At 44.4% G+C, this 19,152-nt stretch overlaps 1 protein-coding gene across 4 annotated transcripts in view; it reads right to left on the reverse strand.

Annotated features, from left to right (window-relative positions):
• LOC132825315 (methylcytosine dioxygenase TET2-like) overlaps positions 1-19,152 on the reverse strand; it is a 181,783-nt gene that overhangs the window by 63,810 nt on the left and 98,821 nt on the right. For all 4 annotated transcript variants that reach the window (XM_060840441.1, XM_060840451.1, XM_060840432.1 and 1 more), the window contains one exon: positions 10,106-12,338. In XM_060840441.1, coding sequence (XP_060696424.1) covers positions 10,106-12,293 — 2,188 coding nt within the window. In that variant the 5' untranslated portion in view covers positions 12,294-12,338. The remainder of the gene's footprint in view (positions 1-10,105; positions 12,339-19,152) is intronic.

The following is a 19,152-nucleotide window of genomic DNA, read 5'->3' on the forward strand; positions in this document are numbered from 1 at the left end:
AATGTCAGGAGTTAGCTCACATCTACCTGACAAAAAGTGCTGTTCGGCCATTAATTGGCTCAGAGTGGGACTTCCATCCCATCAGGGAGGAGATCAAACCTCTCAGAGCTTCTAGAATCTGTGGACACTGCTCGAACTATAGGCAATTCCTGAGGAACAGCTGCCTCGGGCATGGACTTTTAAATAAGTTCAGAATTCCACCGGATACAGGCTGACAGGATTGTCACGGTAACCTCCATCATGTGCCCAATTTTACATAGGCTCACCACTCCTCCCTGGAGATGACTTAATATTCCACCTGATAATTGTGTTTCTCTCTCCCCAGATGCTGCCAGACCTGCTAAGCATTTCCAACATTTTCTGATTCCCAGAATCTGCTGGCTTTTATTTCGTAATAAATAGAGGCTCCAAGTTTCGTCTCAGGCAGGCACAACAGCATGGACTGAAGGAAAGAAGTGCAAGGATAGTTTGCACTGTGTCTTTAGGAACAGATTACTGGATGACTTATCTCATTGCTGTGGGATCTTGCTGTGTGCAAATTATCTGCTATGTTGACTGCACACCCAGAGTAATTCGCTGTTGTGAAGCACTTTGGGGCATCCTGAGATGATGGTAGACAGTGGGTACACATGTAAACAATTCATGTCTAACTATAGTCAATTTAAAAATACAGGGGTACATAACTCGAATATGACTTATATATAATTGAGAGGTGCAATTTTTAAAAAGTAGTGTTTCCAATCTCATCAGTAACTTACTGTGTTCTCACTACTGCTCTCAGTTAAAGGGATACTGTATATATGTTGACACACATGCGTCAAATTTACTTTGTGGTTTCTCTAATACAGCAAATAAAAGGCATTTAAAGATCATGCAAGGCATTAAAACCTTTTCTCATGTTGTAATGCTTGGATAAAAGCCAGAGTCCCAAAACCCTGTTTCATTTATACTGTTGCCAAAAGTCATTCCTGGCGCTAAGTCAGACGAGCAATACTCTCCTGCTTACACTCAAAACTCTAACATGACCTTGGCAACAAGAAATATCAGCAATTTAACTCCATGCCTAAGTCATTTGTTAATTAGAAATTCCATCCAAATTTAATTAAGAGCCTCAATGGCAACATTAGGCACCGCATCAGACGCTCTGAAATGAACTGATCGAAGCTGTAAGTTGCATGCATTTAGAAACTCCTCTATATTTTTTTCTTTGGACTTTCCCCAATGAGTGAAGTGGCTACACGGACAGAAACCAGCCACACTTCTTGGGTTTAATACTACAGGTTAGGGCCCCCGCTCAGAGACAGGGGAAAGTGACTGAGTGAGGTAGGTAACACTGGAGGAGCCTTGGCCCTTGCACTTATCCTATCATTTGCAGCCTAAGTGGTTGGGAGCAAGAAGTACTTGGAGGATGAGCAAACCAACTACAGCACTGCTTATTCAGAGACCATTCCACTGGGGGACTGAAAAAGAATGCTATAGGAGTTTGATACTATTTTCTGTACCCAAGCGCGAGAGTCCTGAAAGTTGTTTTGTCCATCCAAGTCCAGTTTTAAGGAGATCTCCTCAAGGTTTAAAAGGAAGCCTTAGTGGGTGAGAAATGGCCAGTAGTCCTTGTAGGAACCAAAGACATTGGAATTAGAAAGGGGTTGTGCTAAGGGAGTATGAGCAGCCCAGTGCTAAACTACAAAGGAGAATCACAAGGTGTTAATCTTTAGATTATCACCTTTGAGCAACAAGCAAATTTAGCACTGGGTCAATAATAGAGTTGTCTGTGTGGGAGAAATAGGTTTCAATAAATGGGCCATTGGGGAAAGAGAGAGTTGTACCATGGGGATGGCCATTGTCTAAACCAGTGCCTTGGCAAATCATATAAATAGGGCTATACAGGACTTTCAGATAAATAGTTGGGGTGGGGGTGGGGGAAGAGGGTAAAGGTGAATAAATTTAGAAAACCAAAGAGAAAATGACAAGTCAACAGTGCAAGGTTACAGTATGGTAGCAGTGATAGCCAAAACATACTGACAAATAGGGTAACTGGTTAAAAAATTGCAAGGTAACAAAATGAAAGGCGCTTTATCTAAATTATATGACATTCAGAACACTTAGATGAATTAATGGCATAAACAGTTATGCCTGGAAATAACCAGATAGCCAGTGCGGAAGCATGATTACAAGTTAAGCAAAGCCAGGAATTGAATATTTGTGGACACTCGTAATTTTGGAAGGATAGGCAGGCAAGATCAGGACATGGAGTTGCTGAGTAAAAGAGGAGATTAGTAGTGAGTGATCTTGGTTTGAACAATCAAGGTACAGAATAAAACAATAAAACACCAGATGCTGCAGGTGCTCTAACTCTGAAACAAACACTGAGAATGATTGAAGACACTGAACAGGGAAGATGCAGAGTCAGTTTAGGTAAAGATAAGAAATAACAAGTAAATTTGTGTTGCAGAAGCTTCATAGAAGGCTCCCAAAGGACTGAGGATGTCACCTAGACAGGGGACAAAACGTCTGCAACACAAATTCCCAGCTCGGCGAACAGAACCACAACAACGAGCACCCGAGCTACAAATCTTCTCACAAACTTTGAATAACAAGTATAAAAAAAAATTTGCATGTAGACTACAGGCCTGACAGAGTAGGACCAAGCATAAATCAAGAAACAATGTAAGGGAAGTATTGCACAACTCTGGGCAATTTTCCTCTTTATATAGATGGACAAATCAAATTGGCAAAGCTCACTTTGAGGATGAGCTCTCAAGTTGTACTGGAACAGTTTCTGAGTGATGAAGTGAGGAACTAACTGGGAAACAGGTTCTTTTTCTATACAGGGATGTGGTAAGCCGATAATGTGTAATGAGATCGGATTAATCAATAACCTTACAGTAAAGGATCTTTGAGGTGAGCGGGATTGTAACATGAAAGAACTTTACATTCATTTAAAGGATGACTAAACCTGATCTGAAATTAATGCCTTAAACTTAAGTATCGACAATTATAAAGGTATGAACATAGAGTTGGCTAAAGTCAATTCAGAAAATTGATTAAAAGGAAACGCCATATGGCAGATAGTTAAGGTGAATATTCCATAATTCTGAGCAGAGCTGTACATTAATGAGAAAGAGACTCAGAGGTGAACCATTTATGGCTAACGAAGAAAGTTAATGATGGTATCCAATTGAATTTGAATAAGCAATGTTGTGAAAAACGGGGCATCTTTAGAAACCTGCAAACTGACTAAGAAAACAACTATGAGAAAGTGGATTATGCGAATAAACAGTAGGAAACATAAATACAGACAGTAAAAATTAAAAAGGAAGAGAGTTGCCAAAAATTAACATTAGTTACCCAAGAAAGTAACAGCATCTCAATAATAAAAGGAAATCAAAGGTCAAAAGGGAGAGAATAATTTAGATCATAAGACACAGGAGCAGAAATTAGGCCATTCAGCCCAACAAATCTGCTCTGCCAATCATTCATAGCTGATAGGTTTCTCAACTCCATTCTCCTGTTTTCTCCCCGTAACCCTTGATATTCAAGAACCTATCTATCTCAGTCTTAAATTTACTCAATGACCTGGCTTCTACAGCCTTCTGTGGCAATGAATTCCACAGATTCACCACTCTCTGGATGAAGAAATTTCTCCTTATCCCCATTCTAAAAGGTCTTCCCTTTACTCTAAGGCTGTGCCCTTGGGTCCTAGTCTCTCCGACCATCTTCCCAACATCTATTCTATCCAGGTCATTCACTATTCTGTATGTTGCAATTAGATCCCCTCTCATCCTTCTAAACTCCAAGTACAGACCCAGGGTCCTCAAAAGTTTTTCCTATGTTAAGCTTTTCATTCCAGCGACCATTCTGGTGAACCTCCTCTGAACATGCTCTAGGGCCAGTACATCCATCCTGAGATATGGGGCCCAAAACTGCACACAATAACTCTGAATGTGGTCTGACCAGAGTCTTATAGAGCCTCTGAAATACATCCCTGCTTTTATATTCAAGTCCTCTCAAAATAAATGCCATCATTGCATGTGCTTTCCTGACTACTGAACCAACCTGTAAGTTTACCTTGAGAAAATCCTGGACGAGAGTTCCCAAGTCTCTTTGCACTTCAGGCTTATGAATTTTCTCCCCATTTAGAAAATAGTCCACGCCTCTATTCTTCCTACCAAAGTGCATGACCTCATACTTTCCCACTTGCCACTTCTTTGCTCACCCTTCTAACCTGTCCAAATCCTTTTGCAGCCTCCCTGCCTCCTCAATGTTACCTGTCCCTCTGCCTGCCTTTGTACTGTCTGCAAACATAGCCAAAATGCCCTCAATTCCTTCATCTAGATCACTAATGTATAAAGAGAAAGTTGCAGTCCCAACACTGAGCCTTGCGGAACACCACTTGTCACCGGCTGCCATCCTGAGAAGGACTCTCAGAAGGATCATTATCACAAGAGAAAGAATACTCGGCAAACCGGTTGGGTAAAGGCCAAATAAGTCCTTTAGGGGCAAGAAGTGGCCGCAGAGCTAATGGGCACATTGTGTGCCATCTTCCAAAATTCAGTGGATTCTGAAAGATTCAAGCAAACCGGAGAACTGGAAATGTCATGCCCCTTATTCAAAAAAGTAGGATACACCAAAAGCAGGAAACATTAGGCCAGTCAGACTGAAATCTGTCATTGGGAAATGCAGGAATCTAATACAAGAACGAAAGCAGAGTCAAGATGATTTTATGAAAGAGAAATTACATTTAATGAATTTATCAGTTCCTTGAGGACGTACTGAGCAATGTGGATAAAGGGGATGCAAAAGATATTGTGTATTTACATTTTAAAATGACATTCAATATGAAGCTACATAAAAAGGTTACATAAGAATATGATGGGGTAACATATTAGTATGCATGGACAATTGACTAACACAAAGTAAAGGACTGGTATAAAATGTGTTATCTTCAATGTCAAACTGTAACTAGTGAGGTATAGAGTGATCAGAACTGGATCCTCAATTGCTACAATCTATATTAATGATTTGGATGAAGGAACCAGGTATATTCAGCAAAATCTGATGATACAAAGAAGGTTGGAAGTTAAGCTGGGATGAGTGAATAAATAATCTGCAGAAGGAGATAGATTGATAATGTAAATAGACCACAGTTTGGAAGACAGAGTCTGATATGGGAAAGTGTGTCATTATTCACTTTGGAAGGAAGAATAGAGAAGCAGAGTAGTATTTAAATGGAGAGAGACGGCAGAATGCTGCAACACAGAGATCTGGGTCCTCATGTGTGAATCACAAAAAAGTTAAAACATTTATAGCAAGTAATTGGGAAGGCAAATGAAATTTTGCCTTGTTTTCCCCCCAGGGGCAAGAGTACAGTATGCAAGTAGGGAAGTCTTGCTACAACTGTACAGGGCATTAGCAAGGCTGTATATAGAATACCATGTACAATTTCCATCTTCATAGTTAAAGGGTGGATTTGCTTACAAGGGTTTGCCTTGTGAAGAAAGGTTGAACAAGGTGCAGTACCACTTTCTGGAGTTTAGAAGGCTGAAAAATTCCACTGAAGTTCCTGAGGAGGTTTGATAGGGTAGATGATGAGAGGACGTTTATCCTTGTGAGGGTATCTAAAACTAGGGGCACAGTTTCAGCATATATGGTATTCTACTTAAATACAGACAAAGTGAAATTAATTCTCTCAATCATGATAATGATTAGATTCCTACAATGTGGAAACAGGCTCTTCGGCCCAACCAGTCCACACTGACCCTCTGAAAAGTAACCCACCCAGAACCATTTCCCTCCAACTTTTGGCTTGTGACCTGTGGAGTGCCACAAGGATCAGTGCTGGGCCCGCTACTTTTTGCCATTTACATAAATGATTTGGATGCGAGCATAAGAGGTACAGTTAGTAAGTTTGCAGATGACACCACATTGGAAGTGTAGTGGACAGCGAAGAGGATTACCTCAGATTACAATAGGATCTGGACCAGATGGGCCAATGGGCTGAGAAGATGGAGTTTAATTCAGATAAATGCGAGGTGCTGCATTTTGGGAAAGCAAATCTTAGTAGGACTTATACACTTAAGGTCCTAGGGAGTGTTGCTGAACAAATAGATTTTATAAATCTTTACAAGGTCACCCCTCAGTCTCCGATGCTCCAGGAAAAATAGTCCCAGCATATTCAGCCTCTCCCTATAGCTCAAGCACTCCAACCCTGGCAACCCAACATGGTGGGTGACATGGTACTGCCCAATCTAATTCCATATTTCAGCACTTGGTCACACCAGTATTTATTTGCCGTTCTTATTGTTCTTGGACTGAGTGGCTTGCTAGGCCACTTCAGAGGGCAATTAATAGTTTATCACATTGCTGTTGGTCTGGGGGCAAATGTGGGTAAGGATAGCTAAAAGCTATCTCGATCCTTAAAGGACATTTGTGAACCAGATGCATATTTATAACAAGCATTATTAGACTCTTAATTCCAAATTATATTGGATTCAAATTTCACCATTTGCCATAGTGGAATTTGAACCCATTCCTCTTGCACATTAGTCTGGGATTCTGGATTACTATTCCAGCAACAATAACACAGGCACAGTGGATCAGTGGTTAGCACTGCTGCCTCATAGCGCCAGGGTCCCAGGTTCGGTTCCAGCCTTGGGTGACTGTTTGTGTGGAGTTTGCACATTCTCCCTGTGTCTGAGTGGGTTTCCTCTGGGTACTCTGCTTTCCTCCCCCATTCCAAAGATGTGCGGGTCAGGTGAATTGCTTGTGCTAAATTGTCCATAGTTGTTAGGTGCATTAGTCGGGGGGTGGGTTACTCTTCGGAGGGTTGGTGTGGACTTATTGGGCCGAAGGGCCTATTTCCACACTGTAGGGAATCTAATTAAAAAAAGAGACCTTGGAGTGCAGGTTCATAGCTCCTTGAAAGCGGAGTCGCAAGTAGATAGGATAGTGAAGAAGGCGTTTGGTATGTTTTCCTTTATTGGTCAGAGTACTGAGTACAGGAGTTGGGAGGTCATGTTGTGGCTGTACAGGACATTGGTTAGGCCACTGTTGGAATATTGCCAGCAATTCTGGTCCCCTTCCTATCGGAAAGATGTTGTGAAACTTGAAAGAGTTCAGAAAAGATTTACAAGGATGTTGCCAGGGTTGGAGGGTCTGACCTACAGGGAGAGGCTAAACAGGCTGGGGCTGTTTTCACTGGAGCGATGGAGGCTGAGGGGTAACCCTATAGAGGTTTATAAAATTATGAGAGGCATGGATAGGATAAATAGGCAAAGTCTTTCCCCTGGGGTCGGGGAGCCCAGAACTAGAGGGTATAGGTTTAGGGTGAGGGGGGAAAGATATAAAAGAGACCTAAGGGGCAACTTTTTCACACAGAGGGTGGTACAGGTATGGAATAAGCTGCCAGAGGATGTGGTGAGGCTGGTACAATTGCAACATTTATGAGGCATTTGGATGGGTATATGAATAGGAAGGGTTTGGAGGGATATGGGCTGGGTGCTGGCAGGTGGGACTAGACTGGGTTGGAATATCTGGTCGGCATGGACGGGTTGGACCAAAGAGTCTGTTTCCATGCTGCACAACTCTATGACTCTATAATGCTCCTAACACTACGGGCAATTTAGCATGGCCAATTCACCTGACCCGCACATCTTTGGACTGTGGAAGGAAACTGGAGCACCTGGAGGAAACCCACGCAGACACGGGGAGAACGTGCAAACTCCACACAGACAGTCACCCGAGGCTGGAATTGAACCTGGGACCCTGGTGCTGTGAGGCAGTAGTGCTAACCACTGAGCCACTGTGCCGCCCCTAATGTTAACGATAGAGGGCCCGATTGGCTGAATGGCCAAAGTGTATTCCTGCTCCTGAGTCCTAATCCTCAGTAAGCCCTTTACACACATTCACCCCTGCATTCCAAGAACCACGACTAAACTATGTCCCAGCCTCTTCAACTTTTCTTTCCACATTCTAATTCCAAGCACTGTCTCAGAGAAGCTTACTTCAGTAATCTGTAACCTCATTAACTATGTGCATTAATGGTGGGACCTCTACCTGTTGCCCTCTACTTCTTGTACCTGATTTTGAGTAGGCTAGCTCTCTCTCAGCCTTCGATCTGGTGATACATTTCTCTGGTAATGATGGAGCACAGCGTAATGAAACATCACAGTAGCAACTCCTAGCCACTGGAGGGAGGCCCAGAGCTCTCCAATATACTCCAGCTGTATAACATTACCATGCAATCATTGCTCAGTCTTGTGGGAGTGTGGTCACTAAATCATCTCCCACTAGTGGATCAGGTCAATTGGGAGGAAATTAGTTATTCAATCTTGGCATCCTTTCCCAGGTATCCTTTGTAACTTATGTTCAGCAATTAAGGCTTAGATTTTAACAGCTGGCAGTGTTTATCCTGTTGCTGCAAGTTCAAGGTTCCTTTCACTCTCTCTTCTGGAACGTAAGAAATGTTACAGAAGTGAGACTTAACGCTAAGAATTTGGTTCCCTGTGGACTTTGGGGGAGGGATGATGGTGGCACAAAATTATTCACTTTCTATCATTCTCGTGAAAGGTTGTACACCTCCACTCAATACCAAAACTTGTCACTCTACTCTCACCCACAGTAATGTTTGGTGGAAGCAGATTCATTAGTAATTCTCAAACAGACTGTGTGTGTGTGTGTGTGTGTGTGTAGGAAAAGAGGTGGCATTATTGGATTCTTTTATCAAAGAGCAACCACAATGGGCCACCTTCTATGCTCTGTCACATTGTAACCTCTGTGTTCTTGCTCTGAAGAAATTGATGATAAGAAAGTAACTTCCTCCAGGCTGTAACAATAGAGATTCTCTCCCGCTTTTGGCAAGATCTTTCATTTTTCTTTATTGTTACCAACAGCAACCTCGTTGCACTGGTAGTGCTCGTTTATAAAGTTAATTCAGTTAATACATGACATCAGATATAAGAAAGGAATCAAGTCATTTACCATGCATTCAAACAAGGTATGGTCAACTATGCCAGTCTGCAAACACTCAGGTGAGTATGCTAACTAGGAGTTGGAGTTACCCTTCTTCACCATTCATTAAGACAATGTGTGATCCAATAACTCAAATCCATCTTCCCAAACTGGCACTAGGTGTCAGATTTTCTTTCGTATCCAAAAATCTATTGACCTGTTCTCTTTGAATATCTCAATGAGTGAGTATTCTCAGCTCTCTGCAATAGAAAGTTCCAAACATCACAACTGATTGAAACATTATTCATCTGAATTTGAAATGGCTATTTCCTTATTCCAGAATGTACCACTTTTGATCCAGACGCTGCAGCCAGGGAAAACATCCTTTAACATTTCGTGGTCAAGCCCCTTAAAAAACTTACGATTCTTTTAAAATCTAGGCAATATGGGCCTCATCTATTAAATCTTTTCATCGGACAATTCTCCTCAACCCAGGAATTAAAGGGTGTGTAACAGTAGAGAACTTAAGGCAGACATATCCTTCCTTAGGAAAGGAGATCAAACCCTGTACAAGGTAAAGTTTCTTCCCTGCGGTTGGGGAGTTCAAAACTGGAGGGCATGGGTTTAGGGTGAGAGGGCAGAGACCTAAGGGGCAACTTTTTCATGCAGAGGTTGGTACGTGTATGGAATAAGCTGCCAGAGGAAGTGGCAGAGGCATCTGGAAGGTATATGACTAGGAAGGGTTTGGAGGGATATGGGCTGGGTGCTGACAGGTGGGACTAGATTGGGTTGGGATATCTGGTTGGTATAGATGGGTTGGACCAAAGGGTCTGTTTCCATGCTGTACATCTTTATGGCTCTACTGAAGTGTGCTGTTGCCAAGGCCCTGGATCATGTAGAGCTTTTCCATTAACATTGGGAATGCTGTAAACAGAAACTTTGATATTGATAATCTGAAAGAGGAGGAAAAGATTGCATTAGGGTGATAAGTTATAGTGGTGAGGTTTAACTGTTATTATAAAAATGTTGAACTTTTCTCTTTAAGGGCATGTCTCTGATAGTAGCTCTGGAAAATGTTTTTGTTGATATATTGTGCTTCTGTAGATGACCTCTGCCAGTGAAAAGCTATACAAAGAAGCAAAATGACAGGACTTACCAACACAACTGCATGCTGGGACATCATACTGTGTCTTTTTCGGGGTGTCCAGTAAGCTTTTGATCGGGGGGTCCAAATATTTCAAGGGGGACTCTAAAAAATTACTGAGAGTGGATCCTGGTCGTCTTTTAGTCGGCGTGGCTTCAGTAGATGAGCTGGTTTGTAGTGCCGAAGTGCAGTCACCACCAATATCTGACTCTAAGTCTGTAGTGGCAGACAAAATAGTAACAGATCCTGAGGTTTCCACCTTCACTTGCTTGGGTGATTTGATGACGCAAGGTTGTTGGTCAAAGGGTGAAGAGAGCTGGTATTCTTTAAAGCGCTGTTCTAGTGCTTCAATGATGCTCCTTTCCTGCTTCTGGTGGTCACAGCTGAATTGCTGGCTCTGCTGTTTAATAAGGTTCAATATCTCTGGGTCGTCTTTCAACTGGGCACTGGCTGCTGTTGTGGAGGGGACTGTCAGAGATTCTTTCTCAACCTTGATTAGCTTCTGAATTCCTTTGAGATCCTGCATTCTTCGGAGGTACATTCTCCTTTGAAGCTCTTGCTGTTGAAATAGATGAGCTCTAAGTGCTGCGTTGGTGTGGGACTCCTCTTCCTTCTGGATGCTGGCTGGGCACTGAGGGCTTTGCGAAGCGTGGGGCACTTGCTCCTGGGCGGGGTTGGGCTGAGGGACCGAGGGGCCTTGCTCACCCCTGGGGGCACTAGCTGGCGCGATCAATTCCATCTGTCCCCGTGAGTGTGGCTGCTGGATGACAGACATGTGGTGTACCTGCTGCTTGGGTTGGTGGACTGGTCCTGCGCCACGCTGTGGGCACTGGACCGGCGGCGAACTGCTGGCTTTGTGGGGCAGCTGAGGGCTCGGGGTGGTGGTGCTGCCCGCCCTGTAGGAGCCTGGCCCCTCAGGGGTGCTGCAGTGAGTGGGGCTAAGTTTGCACTCTGTGGGCCTTCTGTGATGAAGGGGGCTGTTGCGGTAAAGGGGGTCGTTTTGTTTCTGGGTTGGGTGGGACAGTGGGTTTTCTGGGCTGAGCTGGGCACAGTGTTGCTGGTAGCGGTGGGTGTCACCCTGGAGATGTGGCATGGGGCTGCGACAGCAGAGGCTGGGGGCGAGCCCTTGCTCTGGCACTGCTCGCTGCTGCTGCTGCTGGGGGTTCAGGGGGATGGGCCAGGACTGGGCACGGGCTTTCACCGCTGCCTCCTGCTGGGGGAGCGAGCGGGGCCGGCTCTCCCCCTCCTCCTCCTCCCCGTCCTCCACCTCCTCCAGCCGCCGCAGCTGCTGCAGCAGCAGCCGGTACTGGCGTGAGTCGGCTCCCTGCAGCGCAGGGGACACCCACTGCCCGCGGGGAGGCGCCCCGTTCTCGGGCACGCCGTGAGCCATGCCTGTAGCACCGATCCGGGCGGCTCCGGGCTCCTGGGGCCGGGCCGGGCCGCCCTGGGGATGTAAACAGCGGTCGGGGAGCCCCGGGGGCCGCTGCCCGGCTGCCTCGCTCCTGCTCCCGGAGAGCTCGGCTCCAGCCTCTGGCCGCCTCCTGCTGCTGCATTGCTCCGGGCTGACTCCCAGCAGGTAGCCGGGGTAGCCCCATCCAGGCACGGGGTTGTCCCTGAGGTCACCCCCTTCCTCCTCCTCCTCCTTCTCCTGCTGCTGGGTGTCAATGCAACCCGTAGCACCGTTTGGAAGTGGCTTGCCCCCCAGGAGAGAGAGCACGTCCCCGTTCTTGTAGCTGACCCTCTTGTGCAGGCTGCTGCTCGCTGGGGCCGGGGACTCACCGCTCCGAGGTTGGCTGCTCTGCCCTTGCACCTCCCCCGGGACCCGGCTGCGCCCTTTCGGTTCGGCCGGATTGCCAGCAGCCGCCTCCTCCTCCTCCTCCAGCTTCATTTTCTTCGAGTGCTGGAGCCCCGCTGCTGCTGCTGCTGAAGGCTCGGCCAGGACATGTTTCACGCCGCCGTTGGGGACGCCGAGCCTTTCCTGCTGAGGCCGGGGGCTGTCACAGTTTTCCGAGGTTTCCTGAGCGTGACCCGCTGCGGAGTTGCTTCTCACACCGTCCCATTTGCAGTCTCCATTGAATTGGGGTTGCTGCACCTCTCTCCCGTTCTCCCCTTTCTCTCTGTGCTGCTCAGGAGAGTGATAATGGATCGGTAATGGACTCAGCCCCTTGTCCTCGACATGACCGACTCTTTCCTGTTCCATCTGGTCTGTCTGAGGGCCATTCACAAAGTTACCCACTGAACGTCTCTGCAGGTGGAAGAACAGAAAAGATTCTCTTTACACGGCTGATGACATTTTCTGAAGTAGCAAAAACACACCATCTTCACAAGTTAAGGCATACCATCGGTTTAAAGTTCAACTAATCTGTGCCACATTGCAGACAGATATTAAACACTTCAACATTCCCCTCGTATTCAAGCTTAGTTCTTAACAGATGTGAGATCCCACATCACAGATGTCAGCTGTATGTGTAAATGCTCAAAGACTAACTAACCCACAGCAAGCAAATCTCACACTCTCTTTCAACCACTCCACTCCAAAATCTGCTGCACTACATTTCCTTGTACACTCTAAAAATCTCTAAATAAAAAACTGAGAGAATTACGGATGCTGAACGTCAGAAACAAGAACAGAAATCGCTGGAAAAACGCGGCAGCAGAAGTCAGAGTTAAGGTTTCGGGTCTAGTGACCCTTCCTCAGAACTGGTTTTGTTTAAAAAAATACTACTTTTTTTTAAATAAATGCAAAAAGCAAGGAGGGGGGAAAAAAAACTAGTTACACTTCCCAGCTTCACAAACAGCCTATATGTTATGTTGGGGGTGAGGAACTGTGCAATATGAGCAGCAGCTGCGTTTCTGTGTAGTATGTTCTATGTAACTCTGACAGCAACTTTGTAATTTTGTCACAAAACATTCGCCTGCAGTTTCAGTGGGATGTGGTTCAGTAGTTTTAGGATATAAAAGTGAGTAATACTGGCTTCTATCTTTTTCCAAAGTTTGCGTTTTAGGTGCACTGACAATAGGTCAGAAGCTAATCTTTGGTAACTAAAGGACCTATTAAGATGGGGAGTAATGCATTTTCCCGCGAAAAGGATGTACTTCCCACCATACTGAGGGGAAAACAACAAAAAGTTGGGCTGAGCTCCTCTCAGAGTTGTTGGTCCCCTTTGGACTATGCATATAAAGGGACCTAACTCCGAGTGAAAGCCCTTCATTTCAACAACCGTTTTTGCCAGAGCCACTGAGTTTTCCAGCAATTTCAGATCTCGGCAGGTCTGCTTAGGTGGATGGGCTATGCTAAGCTGCCAGTAGTGTCCAGGGCTGTGTAGTTAGGCGGATTTGCCATGGGAAATGCAGCATTTCAGGGAAAGGGTAGGTCTGAGATGGGATGCTCTTCAATGAGCCAAATGATCATTCCTGCTTCCACACATAGGGGATTCAATGAAATTTCTAGACCACTGAATCATAAAGTTCTATAACCTCAGCTTCCCCAATCTCCCCCGGTTTCCTTTCATCCAATGCACCGTTTCTACATTCTCATTCTTAAACCATGATCTCCTCCTCTTATTTCAGCTTTAAAGCTCTTTAACACAGCTTACAGTGCCTGTTTTCTTTAATGTGGACTGCACCATCTTCCTGATGCCAATTCATTAAGTGTAAACACTCCAGAGATTGCATCCTGCACTTTCACTAAACCTTTGAGTCTTCCTTCATTGAACACCACATCTAGTCATCTGCTCATTCCCTATTATTATAGCCTTTATTCTCTCCCTTTCATTATTCAGTGTTTGATTTTCTTCAGGACATAGGATCTGTTTATTTGAAACATTTCACTGCATCTGCAAAGTTATGACAGTGGAAATTATTACTGTGTGTTATACATATGCTCAGTCAACTTTGTTCTTAGCCTTTGGCATCCAGATTGAGGAGGTGTCTATTCTAACGACCTGGAATTATTTACTGGGACCTTTGGAAGCCTGACACTACTATTTTCAGCTTAGTGGTGATTCTATTATCTCTGGGTTAGAATGTTATTTCCCAAACCAGAGATTTGTGCATACAGTAATGCACTTAAATGTGTAGATTAAGGCAATAAGACATTGATAGAAATGATGTTAGTTTCTTGGAGCTGATGTTATTTCAAAGAAAAATTGAATAGCTTCTCTACATCCTGCCTGAGATTTATCCAACAATATCATTGAAAAATATAGATTTTTATGCTTATTTTCACTCTGATGTTTGAGAGACCTTGTAACATTAATTACATTTCAAATGTGTGCAAAGTAATTTAAGATATCCTAAAAGTTGTAAAAGGTACTATAGCGATGCCAAATAAAAGCAGAAAGATCTGGCAGCAACTATGGAGGTAATTGGACCTGAAACATTAACTGATTTCTCTCCATAGATGCTACCAGACCCGCTGAGCTTTTCCAGCAATTTGTTTTTGTTTCTTATTTCCATCATGTGCAGTTTTTTTTTCTTTTTGCTGTATAAATGTATTGCTTTCTGTCCCTCATGCTCTCTGTTCCATTTCTTTCCACTCTTTTGTTTCATCTCCAACTATCCAAATGCTACTGGATGTGGGTTTGCTCGCTGAGCTGGAAGGTTCAGATGTTTCATCACCATACTAGGTAACATCTTCAGTGAGCCTCTGAATAAAGCACTGGTGGTGTAGCCCCCTTTCCATATATTCTAAATACAAAGCAGGCTACGCCACCAGTGCTTCATTCAGAGGCTCACTGAAGATGTTAGCTAGTATGGTGATGAAACATCTGAAAGTGAACCTTTCAGCTCAGCGAGCAAACCTACATCCAGAACCTCAACTTGAGCTACAAATCTTCTCAAAACTCGCTATCCAAATGCTACCTTTTTCCAGTATGACTGAAGTGTGGAATTTGATGATTTTCACCCTTGTCTGTGTGTCAGGAATGTGAGATAAATTTGTTTAGTGTGCAGAATATTTCAGTGACTTTTATTTTAAAGTATCACCTATGATTCCTAATTCTGTATCATTTCAGATAGCAAATGTCAAGACCTAGAGGTTTGGTGGCTGATGCGATACTCTACTGTAACTTTAACTAGAGACTGGCTGGAACCCCAGAGAAATCACATGAACATACTTGCACAAAAATTAGGAGACCACTCCCAGAATTTCCAGTTCAAGGTGATTTCCAGAAGCTGCAGTTATAAAATAGACAATGAAAGGAAGCTCAGAATCACGCAGCATCTTGTCATGTTTTCATGGAATTCTACAAAACCTTTTGAAGCTCAGTCACTGGTGATACTGAGAAGTGCAGCAAGCAATGTATCTGTTCCAAAATCCCCACCCAAACAACACATCAGCTGAACTGTTTTTTTTGTGATGTTGATCGAGGGATGGCCAGGATAATGAGGGAATCCTCTGTCCTTTTTTGCGCAATGTCAACCAATCTTTTGCAAACATCTGAACAGGCAGTTTAGTATCTTGTCTCTTACAATGCAGTCCTCCCTCAATACTGTACTGCTGTAATGGAGCATCAGTTTGTGTACTCAAACCTTGAAGATGAGACTACTATCACTAAGCCAAGGCTGATGCTAAACCTTAGCTTGTCAAATACATTCCAACATATTCTGCACCAAACTTCTAATTTTGGTGAGAACCTCCAGTTTTAAATAGCCATTCCAATGTAATATAGTTGGATTACAGAACCTGGCCCAATAAATATTGATCCTTCTATCAAGCAGGCAAATAAAGAGAATTTCCCTCCTGCCCCCAACTTACTGCCTTCCTGTCAAAGGAGCAGACTGTTGTGGATCCAAGTCATGTTGTAAATAACAGCTTGGTGTTTCTAATCCAAGCTGTGAGGAAACTAGAGCTTAGGTCACACTTGCTGAGTATGGAATTCTAAAGCTCCCACAGTAATGGGTGTTAACTCTTGCACTGTTCACTCTGCCATACTTAAGTTTAAAATTCGAAAGGACTTGGCTTGATAACACTTATTTACCTCTCCTATTTTAAAGAAAAAGTACTTTGGCCAATTTGCAAGGGAGCTGGCCTTACTCCTAACTGAAACCACAAACTAATTGGAATTATGCTTTTTTGCAGATTCACATTGTACAGACGAGGCCCTTCAGCCTATAGAGTATGCACCAACAATACTACACTAAACTTACACCTATCTAGATTAGAGTGGTGCTGGAAAAGCACAGCAGATCAAGCAGCATCCGAGGAGCAGGAAAATCGACATTTTGGGCAAAAGCTCTTCAATAGGAATGAAGGGTTTTTGCCCGAAATGTCAATTTTCCTGGTCCTCGGATGCTGCTTGATATGCTGTGCTTTTCCAGCACCACTCTAATCTAGACTCTGATCTCCAGCATCTGCATTCCTCACTTTTTTGCCTAGTTAAATTTACACCTGTCCCACATTCCAGTTCATGGTCCATAGCCAAGCTTTCCTGTGCAGCCTCTTCTCTCTCTATCACTTATGGAATTTACCAGAGTTTCCACTGGAAAATAATTCCTACGTATCATTGGTATTATACAATCCCTACAGTATGAAAGCAGGCCGCTTGACCCATTGAGTCCAGACCGACCCTGCGAAAAGCAGACACCCAGACCAACCCTACCCCTGTAACCTGACATTTCCCAAGGTTGATCCACCTAACCTGCACATCTCTGGACACTATGGACAATTTAGCATGGACAATCCATCCAAACTACACATCCTTAGACTGTGGGAGGGAACTGGAGCACCTGGAGGAAACCACAGAGACACAGGAAAAACATGCAAACACCACACAGACAATTGCCCAGGCTGGAATCAAATTCCTCCGGTCCCTGGTGCTGTGAGGTAGTAATCATGGTATCATCATAGTAATAGAAGCAGTAGGAGGCCATTTGGCCTGTCGAACCTGCTCCACCATTCATTATCTATTCATAGTCTCAGCTCCTCCCACCTGCATTATCCCTATCGCCCTTAATTCCCTTACCATGCAACTGGGTCTTGAATATTTTTAATGAAGCTGCCTCTACTGCTTCCTTGGGCAGACAATTCCATAGATTTACTGCTCTCTGGGAAAAGCAGTTCCTCCTCATCTCTGTTCTAAATCTACTCCCCCTAATCTTGAGGCCATGTCAAGTCCTAGTCTCATCCACCAGTGGAAACAACTTGTTTGCCTCTATCTTATCTATCATGTTCATAATTTTGTATGTTTCTATAAGATTCCCATCCCCCGCCTTCATTCTCATGGTGAGAGCAACAGATAGGAGATTCTATAGTTGCAAACGAGACTCCAGATGGTATGCTGCCTCCATGGTGACAGGGTGAGGGATATCTCGATGGAGTCTACAGGATTCTTAAGAGGGAGGGAGAGCAGCCAGAAGTCATGGTACACCTCAGTACCAACGACATAGGTAGGGAAAGGACTGAGAACCCGCTAAGAGAATATAGAGAGTTAGGTTGGAAGCTAGAAGGCAGGACAAGCAGAGTAGTAATCTCCAGGTGCCACGGGCTAGTGAGGCTAGGAACAGAAAGCAAGTGCAGATGAACACATGGCTGCAGCGCTGGTATAGAAGGGAGGATTTCAGATACGTGGATCATTGGGATATATTCCGGGGAAGGTAGGATCTGTACGAGGACAGGCTGCACCTGAACTGTAGGGGCACCAATATCCTGGCCAGGAGGCTTGCTGGAGCTTTTTGGGAGGGTTTAAACTAGATAGGCAGGGGTTGGGAAATGGAGCTACAGATCAGATGATGGAGTAGGTAATGAACAGTCAGATACAGCTTGCAGACAATCAGAGAAGGGATGTTGGGTGTCTATTTCAACACAAGAAGTATCAGGAGTAAGGGTGACGAACTTAGTTTGAAATACTGATCCATGCTCTATGATGATGTGACCAGTAGAGTCTTGGGTATCACAGGGGCAGGAATGGTTGTTGGATGTTCCAGGGTTTAGATTTTTCAAAAGTGGGGGGGGGGGGCGGGGGGTAAAAGAGATAGGGGAGTGGCATTGCTAATCAGGGATAGTATCACAGCTGCAGAAAGGGAGGTGGTTGAGGAGGGTTTGTTTATTGAGTCTGAATAGTGGAAGTCAGAAACAGGAAAGGAGCAGTCACTTTATTGGGAGTTTCCTACTGCACCCCACCCCCCGGCCCATGTGGTGGATTGGTTGGAGGGTGGTTATAGGTTGCAGCAGGACATTGACAGGATGCAGAACTGGGCTGAGAAGTGGCTGATAGAATTTAACCTGGAAAGGTGCAGAAGTAACTGGGCTGTTGTCCTGGGTGACTTTAACTTCCTTAATATTGACTGGAGCCTCCTTAGTTCAAATAGTTTGGATGCAGAAGTTTTTGTCAGGTGTGTCCAGGAAGGGTTTCTGATGCAATATGTAGACAGACCGAATAGAGGGAAGGCCACATTGGGTTTGATACTTGGCAACGAACTTTGAGCCAGATGTCCAACCGTAGTGACAACTCCCTGACCTTTACTATATTCATGGAGAGGCATAACAGCAGGCAGTATGGGTAAGTATTTAATTGGGGGAGAGGGAATTACAGGGCTGTTAGGCAGGAACTGGGGCACATAAATTGGGAACAGTTGTTTGCTAGGAAATGCACGACAGAAATATGGAGGTTGGTTAGACAGCGCTTGCTGACAGTACTGGGCAGATTTGTCCCACTGAGTCAAGGGAGGGACAGTAGGGTGAAAGAACCTTAAGTGACAAGGCATATGGAACATCTAGTCAAGAGGAAGAAGGAAACTTAAGGTTGAGGAGGCAAGGATCAGACAGGGCTTTAGAGGGTTACAAGATAGCCAGGAAGGAACTGAAGAATGCACTTAGGAGAGCTAGAAGGGGCATGAAAATGTTTTTAGTGGATAGGATTAAGGAAAATACTAAGGCATTCTACATTTATGAGGAACAACAGGATGGCCAGTGTGAGGGTACAGTTGATCAGGGATAGTGGAGGGAACTTGTGCCTGGAGTCTGAGGAAGTAGGGGAGATCCTTAATGAATACTTTGCTTCAGTATTCACTATTGAGAGGGACCTTGACATGTGTGAGGACAGCGTGAAACAGACTGA

Source organism: Hemiscyllium ocellatum, chromosome 2, assembly GCF_020745735.1.
Source record: "Hemiscyllium ocellatum isolate sHemOce1 chromosome 2, sHemOce1.pat.X.cur, whole genome shotgun sequence".
NCBI classification, from domain to species: Eukaryota; Metazoa; Chordata; class Chondrichthyes; order Orectolobiformes; family Hemiscylliidae; genus Hemiscyllium; species Hemiscyllium ocellatum.